This window comes from Delphinus delphis, chromosome 3 (genome assembly GCF_949987515.2).
Source record: "Delphinus delphis chromosome 3, mDelDel1.2, whole genome shotgun sequence".
Taxonomy (NCBI): domain Eukaryota; kingdom Metazoa; phylum Chordata; class Mammalia; order Artiodactyla; family Delphinidae; genus Delphinus; species Delphinus delphis.
The window spans coordinates 117,859,847-117,877,184 of record NC_082685.1 but is presented as its reverse complement, the minus strand read 5'-3'; the positions used below and the strand labels follow the sequence as shown (position 1 = coordinate 117,877,184).

The 17,338-nt window shown below is 39.3% G+C and overlaps 1 protein-coding gene across 2 annotated transcripts; it reads left to right on the top strand.

Annotated features, from left to right (window-relative positions):
- Positions 1-1,515: 1,515 nt before the first annotated feature.
- KGD4 (alpha-ketoglutarate dehydrogenase subunit 4) lies at positions 1,516-14,432 on the top strand. Of its 2 annotated transcripts, XR_009519001.1 has the most exons (5): positions 1,516-1,628; positions 10,765-10,828; positions 12,014-12,201; positions 13,076-13,179; positions 13,456-14,431. XR_009519001.1 is itself a non-coding variant. In XM_060009383.1 (4 exons), the coding sequence occupies exons 1-4, from the start codon at positions 1,587-1,589 to the stop codon at positions 13,091-13,093; spliced, it is 312 nt and encodes a 103-aa protein (XP_059865366.1). In that variant the 5' UTR covers positions 1,516-1,586; the 3' UTR covers positions 13,094-14,432. The 2 variants fall into 2 exon arrangements, 1 of the variants encoding a protein (XP_059865366.1); XM_060009383.1 differs by having other exon boundaries at positions 13,076-14,432.
- Positions 14,433-17,338: the final 2,906 nt, after the last annotated feature.

The window sequence follows — 17,338 nt, the reverse complement described above, 5'->3', positions numbered from 1 at the left end:
TCAGAAAGCTCTGAGAACTTTTCCACCTGTTAGAAGTCTAAGGCACAGTCATATATTTTTGAGACAAAGGATTGTACATCAAAATGACAAACCGATATTTTACATAAAGTTCACCAAGCATACATAAACCATGTGAGCAGCAAGTCACCGTGACCCCCTACAGATCTGGGAAAGAAGGCTATTGTTTTAAGAAGTTACATTGCTAGCGTCAGAAGAAAGAAAAAAACAAAAAGATCTTTGCAGTTGAGCAAGTGCTCCCATGTTTGATGAGCTCTGGTTAATGTGTAATGCAGATGCACGTGCACATTAGGGAGGGAGGAGGCCCAAAGGGACACACAGAGAATTTTATGTTTAATCTTTCTTGTCCTGTCTTAAAATACAAGTTTCATTTCATCACTACCAACGATATACATTAGTGCCTCTTTCCCTACAGCCTCCCCAAATCATATTCTCCAAATTCTGTCTGTTGGCCAATTTGATGGATTGAAAATAGCATTTCAGTGTAGTTTAAATTTTTCTTAGAATAAGGGAGGTTGAATGTCTTTTAACGTTTTTAAGGGCAATTTGTGTTTCTTTTCTGTAATTTACTGGTTCATGTGCTTTGCCCATTTAACCACTTTATCAATCTGATTTTAGAATATGTGCTGCTAAAACAAGCTTTGAAAGCTTTAAAAAAAAAAAGATTCCTGGTGTCCTCCACACACATACTGAATCAGAAGGGCCCATATTTAGGCTCAATAACCCTCTAGATTTAGAAACCATTGACCTAGATCATCAAAACAAATTTGTCACTCTAAATATTTACAATAGTGTAAGGCTGCATTACCTACAAAGTTAAATGGCTGCAACATGTTGTGTATTAAAAATTTTTAACATTGTAAACATTAATATTTACCATAGAATTTAATATAACGTGGTGGAATGACACGGATGGCTCATGTTTCAAAAAGAAAAACTTGAACTTCTGAGTTTTCTCAGACTCCAAGTAGGCAGTAGTTTAATATCAGGACTAATGGTAGAGAAAGGAATCAGAATACCAAATCGAGAAATGTTAATAAGCAACGGGAATTAATACAACATTGTAAAACAACTACAATAAAAAAAAAATAATAAGCAACGGAGTATGAGGTGGCCTTGTGTAGACCCGGAACTGACCACTCTTTCTGAGCTTGCTTCTTACTCCTAAACTTTAACGAGATTGTTCGTTTTAGGAAGCCACAAGAATTTATATTACTTATTTGGTTTCAGATTAAATTTTGGACTACACTGAAACTGGAAACTGCCTATCTGGAGAAGAAATGGTCCCAGATCACTCATAGGCCGGTGAACAAAATAAATACAATACCACAAACCTTCGTCTGCAAAACGAAGCAATGGGAAACACCTGGGTCAGTTCCCAGGCAGGAAGAGAGGAGGGGCGGTGTCAGGCACAAGTGGGTGGGGCTAGCTCCGCAGTGGAGGAGGGTCTCTCCCGAGCGCCCGCTCCTCCTCCGTGACGTCACAGGTAGAGCCCGCCCCCAGCCGCCCAGGACTCCTGTTATAGCCGCTGCTCGCCAGGGCCCCGGAAGCTGCCCCTCTCGGGGGTCATGATGGGCAGCAAGATGGCGTCTGCCAGCAGGGTCGTTCAGGTAAGGAGACTCGGTTGCCTTTCCGCGCCGTAGGCAGTAGGGATGGTGCTGACTGTAGCACCGGCGCTGGGGAGGAAAGGCGGTGGTGGAGACTGCGCGGTGACCACGGCCCTGCATAGGGCCAGCAGCGGCTTCCCGGGGTGTATGTGAGAATTGGACCTTGAGCTCGTTGGGTCGGGCAGTGAGCCGGGGACCGCAGCTGAGGGTTCGAGCCAGGCCGCGGGAGTGCATCTCAGCAGGTAGGCAGATAGCTGTTCCGAAGTCCCTGGACTGCCCTCCACCGGGACCTCGTTAGCCTGTTAGGAGTCTGCAGTTTGGCTGTCCTGGCAATATCCTGGCCAATCAGCGACCAGTATTGTCTGTGTTGTCGCGGATCAGCCAATCGGAAGGAAGGCGGTAGCGGTGAGTGAAAGGAAGCGAACCCTGCTTCTGACCTGGTGTCCCTTCAAGGTCTTGGGAATGGCCAGAGAACTGGCCCCGCGGGCTGCATCTTCGCCGGAGGCGGGTTCTCCCCCACCAACCAGCGTCTGGTTACAGGCTGGATGGGGGAGAATGGAAAAAATACATATTTAAGTTTATCTGTAATATATGTCTTAGTGTTGGTTTCCTAAGCTTTTTTCCCCTGAATTTAGATTGGCGCTAGAGGAACTTTATTGTTAATCCACACATCAGTTACTAACTCCTGACAGCTTTTGTTTTTGCTTCTCCAGCTGTGACCTCTAGCTTAAATAGGAGAGGTAAAATTGGTATATAATGGGCGACAATCTCCACTTTTGTGGTTGCTTCACACGAGTTTTTTTCAACTCTTAAAGTATATTATTGTACAATTACCTTTTAACTTTGATACGAGAAGTGCATTTCCCTTTGCACATCTCTTAAAAGACCTTTTCTTAGTTATTTCGCTCTGAAAGAGAATCCTAGATCCCAGTCTTTGCTCCCATTGCAACGAATGATCCTCACTTATTCATTCAGCGGGTAGTTATTGAGCGTTAAAGGTGCTGTGAGGACAGGAGAACATCCGACAAAGGACTGGTATCCATAATAGATAATTATATATATCCATAATATATAGCCCAGTTTTTAAAATGGGTAAGAAAAACTTGATATTGCACAAAGCAAGATATTCAAATGAGCACTAAGCCAGTGAAAAGATACTCAACATCATTATTTGCCAGGAAAATGCAAATTAAAACCAGGAAGTACTACCACACCCACCAAAATTATTAAAAAGACTGACAATACCAAGTGGTGATGAGAACATGAAGCACCTGAAACTCATACAATGCTAGTGGGAATATAAAATGGTACAGTCACTTTGAAAAACTTTTGTGGGCCTCTAATACTAGTTAAACATACCTACCCTATGTCCAAGCAGTTTTTCTCATAGGTTTATATCCCAGAGAAATGAGTGCATATACCTATTTAAAAAACTATATAAAAATGTTCATAGTTGCTTTATTAATAATAACCCCTAAACCAGAAATTATCCAAATGTCCATTAGCAAGATAAGGTGTGGTAGATTTGTTAAAATGGAACAGTACACAGCAATAATAAAGAACTTACTATTGATATATGCAACAACAATAAAAAAGATGCTGTGAGATATACAGTAAGAAATGGTCTGTCTCCTTTTAACAAAGCTGCAAAGACTTGTATTCAGGTTCATAATACAAAGCAGTATGTGCTGACATTATGTAATAATTACATGTTAACATTAGCAAAATGTATTGAGTACTTCTGTGTCAGGCCTATACTCAGTGCTGAGACTGCAGTGCCAACAAGACAATACATGGTGCCTCCACAGAGCTTAGAACTTGGCTGTTGATTGGTGTCTTTAAGAAAGAGTAGTATTTCAACAGGCTGGCACAAACTGATAGGAATTCACAAAGCATAATGTCACCATTAAGTAGAGGGATTTGGCTGGACCACAGGGTATTCAAGAGTAATTTTAGAAGAGTAATTTATAAGTGTTCATTAAATGCCTGCTAAATGCCAAGCAGGGGCTTCCCTGGTGGTGCAGTGGCTAAGAATCCGCCTGCCAGTGCAGGGGACACAGGTTCAAGCCCTGGTCCAGGGAGATCCCACATGCTGCGGAGAAGCTAAGCCTGTGCGCCACAACTACTGAGCCTGCTCTCTACAGCCCCTGAGCCACAACTACTGAACCCGTGTGCCACAACGACTGAAGCCTGTGCGCCTAGAGCCCGTGCTCCGCAACAAGAGAAGCCACCGCAATGAGGAGCCCACGCACCACAACGAAGAGTAGCTCCACTCAACACAACTAGAGAAAGCCCGCGTGCAACAGCGAAGACCCAATGCAGCCAAAAATAAATACATAAATAAATTTATTTAAAAATAATAATAATAAAATAAATGCCAAGCAGTATATATTTGATATGTTTGGGATGATGCGATAGTAGAAAGGAGATAGTTCATCATTCAGGAAATCGTTTGGCTGCATGAGACACAGGGGAAGAAGGTAAGTGGTTGGATTAATTCAGGGTTTGAGCTTTACAGGTGAGGTGAAAATAAACCTCCAGCAAGGCAGTTGAGAGTGCTAAGAGGTTTTTGAATGGACTGTAGGTTCTAGGCTAGATGAGAAAGGAAGTAAAGTCAGGATGGAACCAATTGACTGGGAGAAAAGGGAACGATAAAGGAAATGAAGGGCTTGCTGGAACTGATGGTGGGAAATAACAGAGAAGAGAGTTGTAAGTTAAAAGGTCGTAGTTGAGTTTAGATTTTAGATTAAGATTTTAGGGATGGTACAGTTCTGAACTCAGTAAAGAATTAAGAGTAAAAGAAAAGAACCTTTCAGGAATAGATGCTAAACTGGAAAGAATATAAAGGTCAATAGGCAACTTGGAAGTTTTGCTAAAGGAAATAGTGGAGGAAAGGAGAAAAATGATTTTTTTTTAAAGTCACAGATAATGATTGAGGCCTAGGCAGGTCCCAGCCTGTCTGTGGTTTGGGGTTGCTATCTGCCTTATAAAGCAAAGTAGAGGGTTTGTCTTCTGAGAAGACAAGAGTTGTCTTCTCCTCTAAAAAAGCCTCTTACATAGTTGGCTTTGGCATCTTCCACGAACAGGAGGGCAGGGATTGAGGCCTCATGAGGCTCGGTTTTCAGTTGAGGTAGAGAGAGGAGATGGTGGTTATAACCAGAAAGTCCAGGGTGGAGTGTTACCTCCAGAACTCGTCACTGTTAACTCTGCCTGGGCTTCGTGAATCATAGAAGTGGATTCCTTAATAGAATAATAGTTTCCAAAAGAAATCACTGATAATGAAAAAAGGTGAAAGGGTTTCAGAGAAAATCATAGAGACGATAAAGACGAGATGATGCAACTTTTGTGTAATAAGTAGTCTATGAAAAAGTGACAGTAGATAGAGTTGACCAAGTCTCAAAACCTATAATTTAATAAAACTTTCCTGATACAAAAGAAAACTTAAAGTTATACCTTGTAGCTTTGATCCAGTATGTTTGATTAATGAGTATATTCTAGTAAAATCATTAAATTTTAAAGAAAAAATTATTTGGTGATCCAAGCGACAAGACCAAGCACTTAAAAGAGAATGGAAGTTATCAGAGTTTTCAACAATAATACTTCATTAAGGAAAACATGTGGATAACATATTTAAGGTAGTTAAAGAAAATGTGAACCAAAGCTTTATCTAGCTACATTGACCTTCAAGTGTAAAGGCCACAAACTCTTCTTAACCTTTAATAACTCAGGGAATATTGTTCACTGAAGCTCTTCTTACAGCTCTCACAGAGAATGAGCTTCAGGCAACTAAGAAATACTTATTTGTACTTGTGGCTGTTTTAATATAGGAACTGGATGTAAGCACTGAATGTATTTAACTATAGAACTAAGACTAAATAATGCAGATAAGGGAGAAAGACTTGTTGGTAATATTATTTTTTTTGACAGTATAGATCTAATAAAACTTTAAAATGGAGGGAATAAGGGGAAGAGTATACAGAAGGTAGAATAAACTTGCTAATTGCCTCTGGTTATTAAATGGTAGTAAAAGATGGGGAGGGAAGGCAGAGAAGAGATTACCATCAACTACCATTCTTTCTCATAATAGTGAACCAATAGATAGTATCTCAGAAACGGGCAACTAAGAGTATTATCTAAAGGTAGCAACATAACATAAACATACAAAAGTACAAATCTTTCCAAATACCAAAAAACAAAACAACAAACCCCACAAATGAAAGCAAAGAAAAAGATCATATGACAAAGGACTTTATATTTAAATAATCATATAATGATATGACAGAAAATACACCAAACTTGTGAGTTATATCTATAAATTCAAATGGTGTAACTGCCCTTTTAAAAGTATTTTCATATTGGCCAACAAATGAATAATCAATGCTATGCTATATATGAGGCACAGCTAAAACTAAGAGACTTAGAAAGGTAGAAATAACAGGATAGTCAACTGATCTTTGACAAAGAAGCAAAGGCAATGCAATAGAGAAAAGATAGTCTTTTCAATAAATGTTGCTGGAACAACTAGACATCCACTTGCAAAACATGAATCTAGACACAGACGTTATACCTTTCACAAAAATTAACTCAGAATGGATCATAGGCCTATATGTAAAGTGGAACACTATAAAACTTCTAGAAGATAACAGAGAAGAAAATTTAGATGATCTTGGATTTGGCAGTGACTTTTAAATACAACACCAAATGCACAATCCATGAAAGAAATAATTGATAAACTGGATGTCATTAAAATTAAAAATTTCTGGTCTGCAAAAGACACTGTGAAGAGAATGAGAAGACAAGCCACAGATTGGGAGAAAATATTTGCAAAAAGAATATCTAATAAAGGATGTTATTCAAGATATATAAAGAACTCTTAAAAGTTCCCTGGTGGCACAGTGGTTAAGAATCTGCCTGCCAATGCAGGGGACACAGGTTCGAGCCCAGATCTGGGAAGATCCCACATGCCATGGAGGAGCTAAGCCCATGCACCACAGCTACTGAGCCTGTGCCCTAGAGCCCACGATCCACAACTACTGAAGCTCATACGCCCTAGAGCACGTGCTCCGCAACAAGAGAAGCCACCGCAATGAGGAGTCCACGCTCACCTGCAACTAGAGGAAGCCCGCGCACAGCAACGAAGGCCCAACACAGCCAAAAATAATAAATAAATTTATATTTAAAAAAATGGGGCTTCCCTGGTGGCGCAGTGGTTGAGAGTCTGCCTGCTGATGCAGGGGACATGGGTTCGTGCCCCGGTCCGGGAAGATCCCACATGCCACGGAGCGGCTGGGCCCGTGAGCCACAGCTGCTGAGCCTGTGCGTCCAGAGCCTGTGCTCTGCAATGGGAGAGGCCTCAATAGTGAGAGGCCCGCGTACCAGAAAAAAAAAAAAAAAGAAAGTCAACAATGAAAACAGCCTGACTAAAAAATGGGCAAAAGAGCTGAACAAACACCTCATCAAAGAAGATATACAGATGACAATGATATGAAAAGATGTTCAACATCATAGTCATTAGGGAATTAATTGCAAATTAAAACAACAGTAAGACACCTCTATATACCTATTAGAATGGCTGAAACCCAGAATACTGACACCACCAAATGCTGACAAGGAGGTGGAGCAATGGGAACTCTCATTCACTGCTGTTGAGAATGCAAAGTGCCACAGCCACTTCGGGAGGCAGTTTGGCAGTTTCTTACACAACTGAACATACTTTTACCATATGGTTGGACAATCGCACTTTCACCCAAATGAATTGAAAACTTACGTCCGAACAAAAACCTGCACATGGATGTTTATAGCAGCTTCATTTATAATTGCCAAAACTTGGAAACAACCAAGATGTCTTTCAGTAGGTGAATGGATAAATAAACTGTGGTACATCCAGACAATGTAATATTACTCAACCCAAATTATATTATTGTAATATTATATTATTATATAATTATATATTTGTATATTATACAAATATAATTTATAATGTTATTTCAAAAAGAAACAAGCTACCAAGCCAGGAAAAATCATGGAAGAAACATACATGCATGTTACTAAATGAAAGAAGCCAATCTGAAAAGGCTACATGCTGTATGATTCCATCTGCATGACATTCTGGAAAAGGCAAAACTGTGGAGACAGTAAACAGATCAGTGGTTGCCAGAGATTGGGGAATGAAGGGATGAGTAGGCAGAACACAGAAGATGCTGTAATAGTGAATATGTCATTGTACATTTGTCAAAACCCATAGAACGTACAACACCAAGAATGAACTCTAATGTAAAACTTTGGGTGATAATGACGTGTTAATATAGTTTCATCATTTGTAACAAATAGAATACTCTGGTGGGAGATGTCCACAGTGAGGAAGGCTAGGGGCTGGGGTGAGTGGGGCTGTGCCCAGTGGTATAGGAGAACTGGAAGAAGATTGGAAACGACTCAAATTAACAACCCAAATTAACAGGGGGCTGGTTGAATAAACTCATGGCATTTATCCTGACTTCCTGCTGATTCCCTCAGATTCCAGTCTTAACACTACAGTATTCTTCCTTGCCTTCCCTCATCCCATATTTATATGTTCTTTCTCTCACAGGGAAATCCCTGCCTTCCACAAACATCAATATATGTATATACTCATTTGCTTAGTCCTACAATATATACAAAATGTATAGCTATATCTATACAACCAACCTACTAAGTAAAAAGTTCAAGATTTCTTTGTATTTCTTTTTGTCTTTAGACTGAAGGTATATAGTCCAAGCACTATGAAAGTTATTTGGATTAGCTCCTTTTTTTTCCTTAGTTATAAGCTGGTCAACTAATTGACAGACTTATTTGTTTCTCTTTGTATTTACATTTAGAGTTTAAAAAAGACAATTTTGAGACAGGAAAATTTGAGCATAGCTAAATAATAGATGATATTAAAGAATTATTTTTGTTAAGTGTGGGAAAAGTATTGGGACTACGGTTTAACCAAATCCTTTTCTGTTAGTGATACATGTAGATGGTATTAACAGATGAGATGAGATGACTGGGATTTGTTTAATGGGGGAAGGGTTGATGAAATAAGATTGATTACTGTTGAAATTGTGTGATGTGTTTATCAGGGTTTATTATACTACTCTGTCTACTTTTATGTATTTTTAAAATTTTCTCTTAAAAAGGGGGGATACCAAGCTGTGGGAATTTAATCTATATGGGCATATTACCTTTTTTTTTTTTTTTTTTTTCCCCGGCACGCGGGCCTCTCACTGTTGTGGCCTCTCCCGCTGCGGAGCACAGGCTCCGGACGCGCAGGCCCAGCGGCCATGGCCCACAGGCCCAGCCGCTCCGCGGCATGTGGGATCCTCCCGGACTAGGGCACGAACCCGCGTCCCCTGCATCGGCAGGCAGACTCCCAACCACTGCGCCACCAGGGAAGCCCAACCATATTTTTAATTGTACAAAAGCAATGTTGAAATGGATTCTTTCTCTCTGGTGTATGTACATTTGTTTAAGTGTGTGTATACATACTTACATACCTATACAGTTAGCCCTTACCTACAAATGGTCTATTCACTCATTTGTCAGATGTTTGCTGAGCATTTACTATGTACTGGCTACTTCTGCAGAAGTACTTAATTTTCCATCTCTGCCTTTCCAGGAGCTTTGCTCTCCTGTAATCATTGGCTCATTTACTGTCCTCTACACAATATTCTTAGGATGTTCAGGTTGCTGTGGAAACACAGGAGGAGTTTTTAAATCAGATTTAGGAATTGGGAATCTCCTTAGAGAGGAGTGACAGTTGAGCTGTTTTCAAAGATAAGCAGTCAGATGAAAATGGAGGCATGGAAGCGGGGTGGGACCTGGGAGAGATTCGTGGCAGAGCACACAAGCTGTAGATTGAATGGGGATGGAAATGGTATGAGGAGTTAGGGAAATGAAAAGTACTTCAGAATACCTGGAGTGAAAGGTACAGTGGTGGGGAATGAGGCTAGAGAGGTAGGGAGAGACCTGATCATGATGGACCTGTGTGTGCCAAATGCGAGTTTGAAGTTTATCCTGAAAAGCTTAGGACTATAGGAAGGAAAGAACACTCTTTCAAGAAGCCTGGCTATGAAAAGAAACAGGTACTACATGGAGTGAGAAGGCTTGTTTTTTAACATGAAAGATGTGAACATGCTTTAATGCTTAGGGAGACAACTATCTTCCAGCATTTTCTCACAGCAGCAGAATTATGGTGGTTAGTTTTCAGACCCATCCCTACAAGCCTATTTGTTTCTGTACTCATATAAAATGTGTAATGTGTAGTACATATATACAAATATATTGCAGATAAACACACACCTGTCTCACTAGTTACACAGCAACTTATAGATTACGTTAGTAAAAAATAGTACTCTGTTTATTAGAGTCTCAGCATTTTATATATATTCAGAAGATTTCATACTGAAAGTTCTGCTTAAGCTCCTCTGTAGCATTAACTGGAATTTTAGGGATAAAACATTAATACTCTTCAAATATCTTATTAAAAACAGTGTTCTAAATACATGTATTTCTATGGGTATAGGAAAAAGGCTGAAGTCAAGGGCTATCAAATGTTTAAGTCTATTTTATGTGGGTTTTGGCTTATAGATGGTGTTTTCTTCTTTGTGCTTTTCTGTGTTTTTCCCAAATTTTTTACACAGAACATGGGTTACTTTTATAGTCAGAAAAAGTATTCTTTTGATTACCTAATTTTCAATATGCTTTTTATCCTATTCTATCTAAACCACTAGGTATTAACATAGTAGAGAAACAACACTCAATACAAGTCAGGAAACTTGCAATTCTTACCAATCAGCAGGGTGATTTAGAAGTCATGCAACATAAAATCCTTGTCACCTTATAGGGTTGTTTTGAGGTCAGTAGGCAGTACAGTAAAATATCTTGTGATGTATAAAGTACAAAGTTCTTATGAATATCAGATAATAGTTCATAGACTAGCTATCCTTGTTGGGAAAGAGTAAAATTGAAAATAGTAAAATTTAAAGTTGCTGTCAGGTACTAAGTTATTTTATTTTAACAAAGGCATCTGCTTGTGAGGTTCATTAGATTATTTCTTATGTAGTAAATGAGGTTATTTTAGTGCTTCATTTCTTTTTCATGCATTTTATTTTTCCTTTAGGTAGTCAAGCCACATACTCCATTAATAAGGTTCCCTGACAGAAGAGACAATCCTAAACCCAATGGTAAGCTGTAGTTTATTTATACTAAAAGGATATGTACATGCAGATTTATACATGAATATTCTATTATACACAATATTTCTCATTTTAGAATCCGGTAGACAATGGTAGCTTAGATCACAATGGTATGTTAGGTTGCATTAACTAACTTTCTATTACCTCCTTGTAAAAAAGTAGTAACTTGACAATAGGTATTTCTGAATTTTTAATGATACTGTGTTTATATATGGGAATTTTTGTTCCACCTTCTGTCCTTCAGAAGAATGTCCCATGCTTATATTTGCAGAGATTATGATGAATAACCACTATTCCTATATTTCTCTCCCAGCTAACCTTTTCTTTCATTCACTGATTTATCTGTTCATTGAGGCAGTAAATATTTCTTGGATTGCCTTAGAACTTAACAATCATTGCCTATTACAGTAACTGAAGATTCTGAACAAGTTCTGTTTTTCTCTTACTGCTCTGTCAGCTGTCTTTAATTATAAGATACTTGACCTTTAATTTAGGGAGAATTTTAACAAATTTTGTATGGATATTTTTAACTTATTGTAACTCTTGAAAAATTAAGATATAGGTGACAAACAAGTATGGAGAAAACAAATCTCATCTGCATTTACCAACTTTCTTATTCTCCATTGTATGGTATTACCTGTAATCTCTACCATATGACAAAATTTAAGTAATGTAAGTTATCCATACGGGTTGAACTCCACTACCTAGAAATTTCATTATTTTATGAACTTACTCTTCAATTTAGTAATTCATTCACTTAAAACTACCTCATTTGCTTTAAAAAGAACTTTATGAAACTATATAGAGCTACCCAACGAAGTTACTCTATAATACTTATCTCTTGGATTGTAATACTTATCATTTTAAGAATAACTTGAGGGCTTCCCTGGTGGCGCAGTGGTTGGGGGTCTGCCTGCGGATTGGGGGGACACGGGTTCCTGCCCCGGTCCGGGGAGATCCCACGTGCCGCGGAGCGGCTGGGCCCGTGAGCCATGGCCGCTGGGCCTGTGCATCCAGAGCCTGTGCTCCGCAACAGGAGAGACCACAACAGTGAGAGGCCCGCGTACCGCAAAAAAAAAAAAGAATAACTTGATTATTTAATGATAGATAATTCAAAATAGTATTTTAAGACACTGAACAATTCCTCTATTTTTTTGTTTTTTTTAATTTCAGTGTCAGAAGTTCTGAGATCAGCAGGACTACCGTCTCACTCTTCTTCAATTTCACAGCATTCTAAGGGAAGTAAATCGCCAGACTGGCTGATGCATCCGGGTCCACCAGACACTGCAGAGTTAATAAAAACTTTACCTCAGAAGTACAGAAGGAAACTTGTATCTCAAGAAGAAATTGAATTTATCCAAGTACGTTGTTGCTCTTTATCCCAATACTGTGGAAAACACCTCAACGTTATTGGCTTTGGAGTTTCATATTGCTGATTTCCATGTTCTTCCCATTGTCTTGTCAAGGTGTGTCCATAGCTAAGACAGGGATGGTCATGTAGGCCTGGACTATGAGAAATAAACGATGTTCGAGCCCTCAGTAAATGTGCATGAAGGAATATATGTGTAGAAGTATAGTATGGTAAATAGCAAAATATATATACCCCATGGAAAAAAGCTCTTTAGGGTCCTCATTAATTTTTTTTTAATTAATTTACTTTTCTCTGCGTTGGGTCTTCGTTGCTGTGCGTGGGCTTTCTCTAGTTGCGGCAAGCGGGGGCTACTCTTTGTTGCGGTGCATGGGCTTCTCATTGTGGTGGCTTCTCTTGTTGCGGAGCACGGGCTATAGTCGCGCAGGCTTCAGTAGTTGTGGCACATGGACTCTGTAGTTGTGGCTTGCGGGCTCTAGAGCACAGGCTGGGCAGTCGTGGTGCATGGGCTTAGTTGCTTTGCGGCATGTGTGATCTTCCCGGACCAGGGCTCGAACCTGTGTCCCCTGCATCGGCAGGCAGATTCTTAACCACTGCGCCTCCAGGGAAGCCCCCTCATTGATTTTTTAGAGTGTAAAGGACCAAGAAATTTGAGGACCATTGATCTACGTCAACCTTGAGTCCTCTTCAGATCTGAAGTTCTTTATAACATTGATAGGAGTGCGCCAAAGCTATGAAAAATCTGAAATTGTTTTTAAAACCTAAAGATCATTTGATTAAAATGTTTCAAATTTGTATAGTGGCCATGAAAACATTTCTTTGTAAATGAAACACCTAATCTTATTGCTTTATTACTTCCTTTTCAGCGTGGAGGTCCAGAATAATCACTGACAATGTGGCTGCTGTTTGTTTAATCAGACAAAGAAGAGTCTTTACAATGAAGGACTTCCAGAATGACAAATGAGAAATTGTACATTAAACAACTTTAATAAAATTTCTGTAAAAAAAAAAAGTATAGAAAATTTAGGACACTTGTATCTCCTAATTTATGTATCTTGGTCAGCTTCTCCACAAGCTTACCTGATTGTTTATATACTTTATACTTATTAAAGTATACATTTTTAAATGTTAGCCTATTAATTTACTCAGATAATCAAATTATCAAGCATTACAGTGTTGAACTATTAAAAGTACACAATGTCTAGTGAACAATCATAGGTTTACCATAATTTCACTTCTCTTTCAGTTTCTGTTTAAACATGGAAAGAATATATCCGGCAGAATTGCAGCTTTCTGGAAGTAATTTTCCTGGAATTGGATAAGGATCAGTGAAATAATGACTCCATTATTTGTTCTTAATTCTCTCAGTGTTTTTGCATTCACAACGTTACTGGAGAATAACTGGCTCAATAAGCATATCGTACTCTAAATAATAAAAATACAGCCATGGTAAAACAGATGCCTTTGTGGTATTAAGACTAGGGAGTTAACACAAAAGATTATGTAACCTGTGTTCAGAAAAAAATGTCAGTATCAAATGGAGAATAAGAGATCAAAATGAATATAGCATAGGAATAACATTTGACCAGAAATTTTAAGTTACTATGTTTTTAGGGGTGTTAAGAAAGTCTTGTTCTTTGGTTTATTTTACTGTTTTGATTGTGATCATGTGTACAAATCCTGACAAGCATGAACTTTCTCAAACTTCATTGTCCAAAAGCCTCATAAAATCAACCTATTCACCTTATTAAGGCAATTTACAGAATTTTAATAGGCTCTTCCTGTGCCAAGGGTATGTATGATTGTGAAAGTAAAGCCTCACAAAGTGAAATAAATTCTCTTCTATACCTTTAATGATTTCTAGAATATGCGTTAAAGAAGTCATCCCTAATAGTAAGGGTAACTCATGAGTAATAGACACAGTAGAATTGTTGAGTACGTTTTTGTATTTGCCCAGTTGCGTATGGATTAATCTTTATACTTTTTTTTCTTTTTTACTATTTCAGAGTTGATCTGCTTTTCGTGTAAATTCTGTATTGTGGCTTAGTATAAATGTTGCCCAACTTGAATGTGAAACAGGAGTTTGGTGCTAGCAATGAGCTATTCTGGTAACTCATGAGAAATACATGACTCATGATTTCTTTTTTATTATTTCAAAAATATACTTGGAAAAATTTCTTAAAAACTAGCACTATTCTCTTTTTTCTCCTTAGCTTTCTCATTTCAGTAAAAGGAAGCCCAAGGCAATTTTTTTGCTCTCAGGGTAGGTGCAGGAAATGAAGAGTGGCTTGAGTAATGTCGTGGGCCAGCAGTTAGAAACCCCAATACTGGTACCGTCTGAGGACCACCTTTACTACAGCTGCTGCCATGAAAGTTCCAATGAAAAAATACATCACTTTTACAGAATTTATGACTAGAGGTATGGCAAAAGGATGTTCGTGGGAATTGCTGTCATAGGATGAGCTCCCAAGGAGGATGGTGTCATAGAAAGAATTTGGGCTTGACTTAGAGTAAATAGCTTGTGTTTTCATTTAGGAGTTAAACAGTTAAGTATCTGTAACCGTTAGCAAATCGCTCAGTTTGTCCAACTTGCAGTTTTTTCTCCAGTACTATACAATGTGATAGGCAGGATCAAATTAGTGTATTGTCTACTACGTTGTAACAAATCACCCCCAAATTTAGTGGCTGAAAACGACACTCACTTAATAGCTCATGGTTTCTCTGGGTCAGGAATTCTGGGGCAGCTTGGCAGGGCAGGTCTGCTCAGTGTTTTTCATGAGGTTGCAATCAATGCCACCTGGGGCTGCAGTTATCTGAAGGTTTCACTGGGGCTGGACCATCCATCTCCAAGATAGCTCACTCACATAGCTGGCAGGTTGATGCTGGCTGTTGGCAGGAGGCCTCAGTTCCCCTCCACCTAGGCTTCTCCACAGGGCTGCCTGAATGAATTCATGACATGATGGCTGAATTCCTCCAGAGCAAATGATCCAAGTGTACAGGCAGAAGCAGCAATACCTCTTTATGATCTAGACTCAAATTATACACATTCATTTCTGCAATACTCTATTAGTCACACAGAACAGCCTGTTGCATTGTGTGAGTAAACTACACAAGTGCATTAATACCAGAAGGCAAGAATCATTAGGGCCATCTTGGAAGCTGGCTACTACTGGTGTGTGAAAGCGCTTTCTTAACTGTAAAATGCTATACAGATGCTGAATGGTATTTTATATTTATACAGTGCCCTAATGAACCCAGAATATCACTTAAACATTGCCTTTGTTACCCTATTTAAAATGTCCCAATATAGGAATTTACTTGTCAGCAGCATGATATAATGTGATTATCAATTCGTATGCCATGGCACACTTGGGAACCTCAAGCCTCAAATTTAGCTCACTATTTAGCTTATTTCTACTACAAGTGAGGTTAGATTACTGTTAACAGTGATGTCTTTTAGAAGGAACGATTACCTAAGTCACGTGACATCATATATCACTAGGTATGACTTGCCACAATTAAGAGGTATAAGTGGTAGAGATGGTATGTTTTCTGCAACATAGGAGAATTTTGCTTAATGAATATATCAGTGCTCAATAAAGACCCAAGTAGTGACAAAGAGCTGGAACGTGACCAGTTAATAGTTATGTGATGGCTAACATAAACTGCACACTGTCAGTATCCTAAGGGTTTCTGACGTGTGCAGTCATTTAAGCCTTACAGCAACCCAGTGAGTAGGTCCTATTAACAGAAGAAACTAGCAACAGAAAGGTTAAATAATTTGCCCAAATCATAAACCTAGTAAATGAATAGTTGTGGGGCCAGTATTCATATGCAGGTAGCCTAGATCCAGAGTAAGGACTCAGCCTTTACACTGTATTACCTTGAGTAAGTTATGAGTTTTTGTATTCTGCTGCCTTCTTCAACCTAACTCTGAAAATCAGGATTCTCCACTCTTAGAAGCATCAAATGCTCCAGCTCAAAACCTTAGAATTATCCTTTTCTTCCCCCACAACCCATGTCCAGTCTGTCAGCAAGTTGTATTGGCTAGAAGCCAAACTGGTACCCTCAATACAACCATCTGGATTCCTGCAATAATTCTTTAACTGGCCTTCTTGGTTTTCCTTGCCCCTCTAAGTTTACAGTGTAATCTCTCACAACAGTCAAAGGGCGAGTTTTAAAACATTAAGTCCGATATCACTTGTCTGCTCAAAACTCTGCAGTGGCTTTTCAGTAATGTCTTTCTGGTAACACCCTATTTAAAATCACAAACCCTACTATCTATCCCCTTTCCCAGCTTTATTATCTCTGTAGCACTTATCACTATGTATCATAGCGTATTTTAATTATCTCCTCCCATTGGAAGGCACTGATATTTGTTTTTCCCCTGCTGATTTCTCAGAGTCTGCAACAGAGCCTGGCATATTGTAAGCATTCAATATATATTCGTTGAATAAATGAATTAATTGATTTGTATGAAAACTTATGAGAATCAAAGTTGGGTACTGATCACAGTTAACCATTGAGCGCTACGTCTAAACTTTGTGCAAGTTTCATTTAATCCTCGCAACCACCTATGATGTAGTCTACAAGTTCCACCTTACAGGGTAGAAAACTGATGGCCGGAAGTCTGTTCCACAGCACAAAATTGTTCAGTTGACTTGGAACTTCTTTGCCTAGACGTACTTCTTCATAAAGGACTAAGAATTCCTCTTGATCAGCCCTTAAGAACTGGGCACTCGCTTAAGTAACCTGAAATTGTCGGCTTAGGCGTCCACAGTAACCATGGTGACAGGACACCCTTGAGCAAAAACTAGAGAGCGAGATCAGAGACAAGGCCGAGCCTTCCGCACTCATACACACCTATTAAATCCTGAACACAGAGCATCGTATCAGAGCGCTGATCCGTCTTCGGTAGTGAAGAAAGTATCTAAGTTAAAACGGTAACAGGGTGACACAGCCACCACCGAGAGCACCCCGCTTCCGGTACAATCTGCGGTCACGTGGTAGGACGGGGTGCGGCGCAGAAGAGCCCTCCAGCCCTGCCTCTTGCCGCTCCCTTAGGGCGGGCTCTGGCCGGACCTACTTAACAGCATCCCCGCCCACCCCGGAAGTGGGGGCGGAGCTAA

Bases quoted from the DNA above. Each gene is read 5' to 3' on its own strand.
- KGD4 (XM_060009383.1), top strand. From the start codon at position 1,587: ATGATGGGCAGCAAGATGGCGTCTGCCAGCAGGGTCGTTCAG. The intron at 1,629-10,764 runs GTAAGGAGACTC...TTTTTCCTTTAG, and splicing joins CTGCCAGCAGGGTCGTTCAG to GTAGTCAAGCCACATACTCC. The intron at 10,829-12,013 runs GTAAGCTGTAGT...TTTTAATTTCAG, and splicing joins AGACAATCCTAAACCCAATG to TGTCAGAAGTTCTGAGATCA.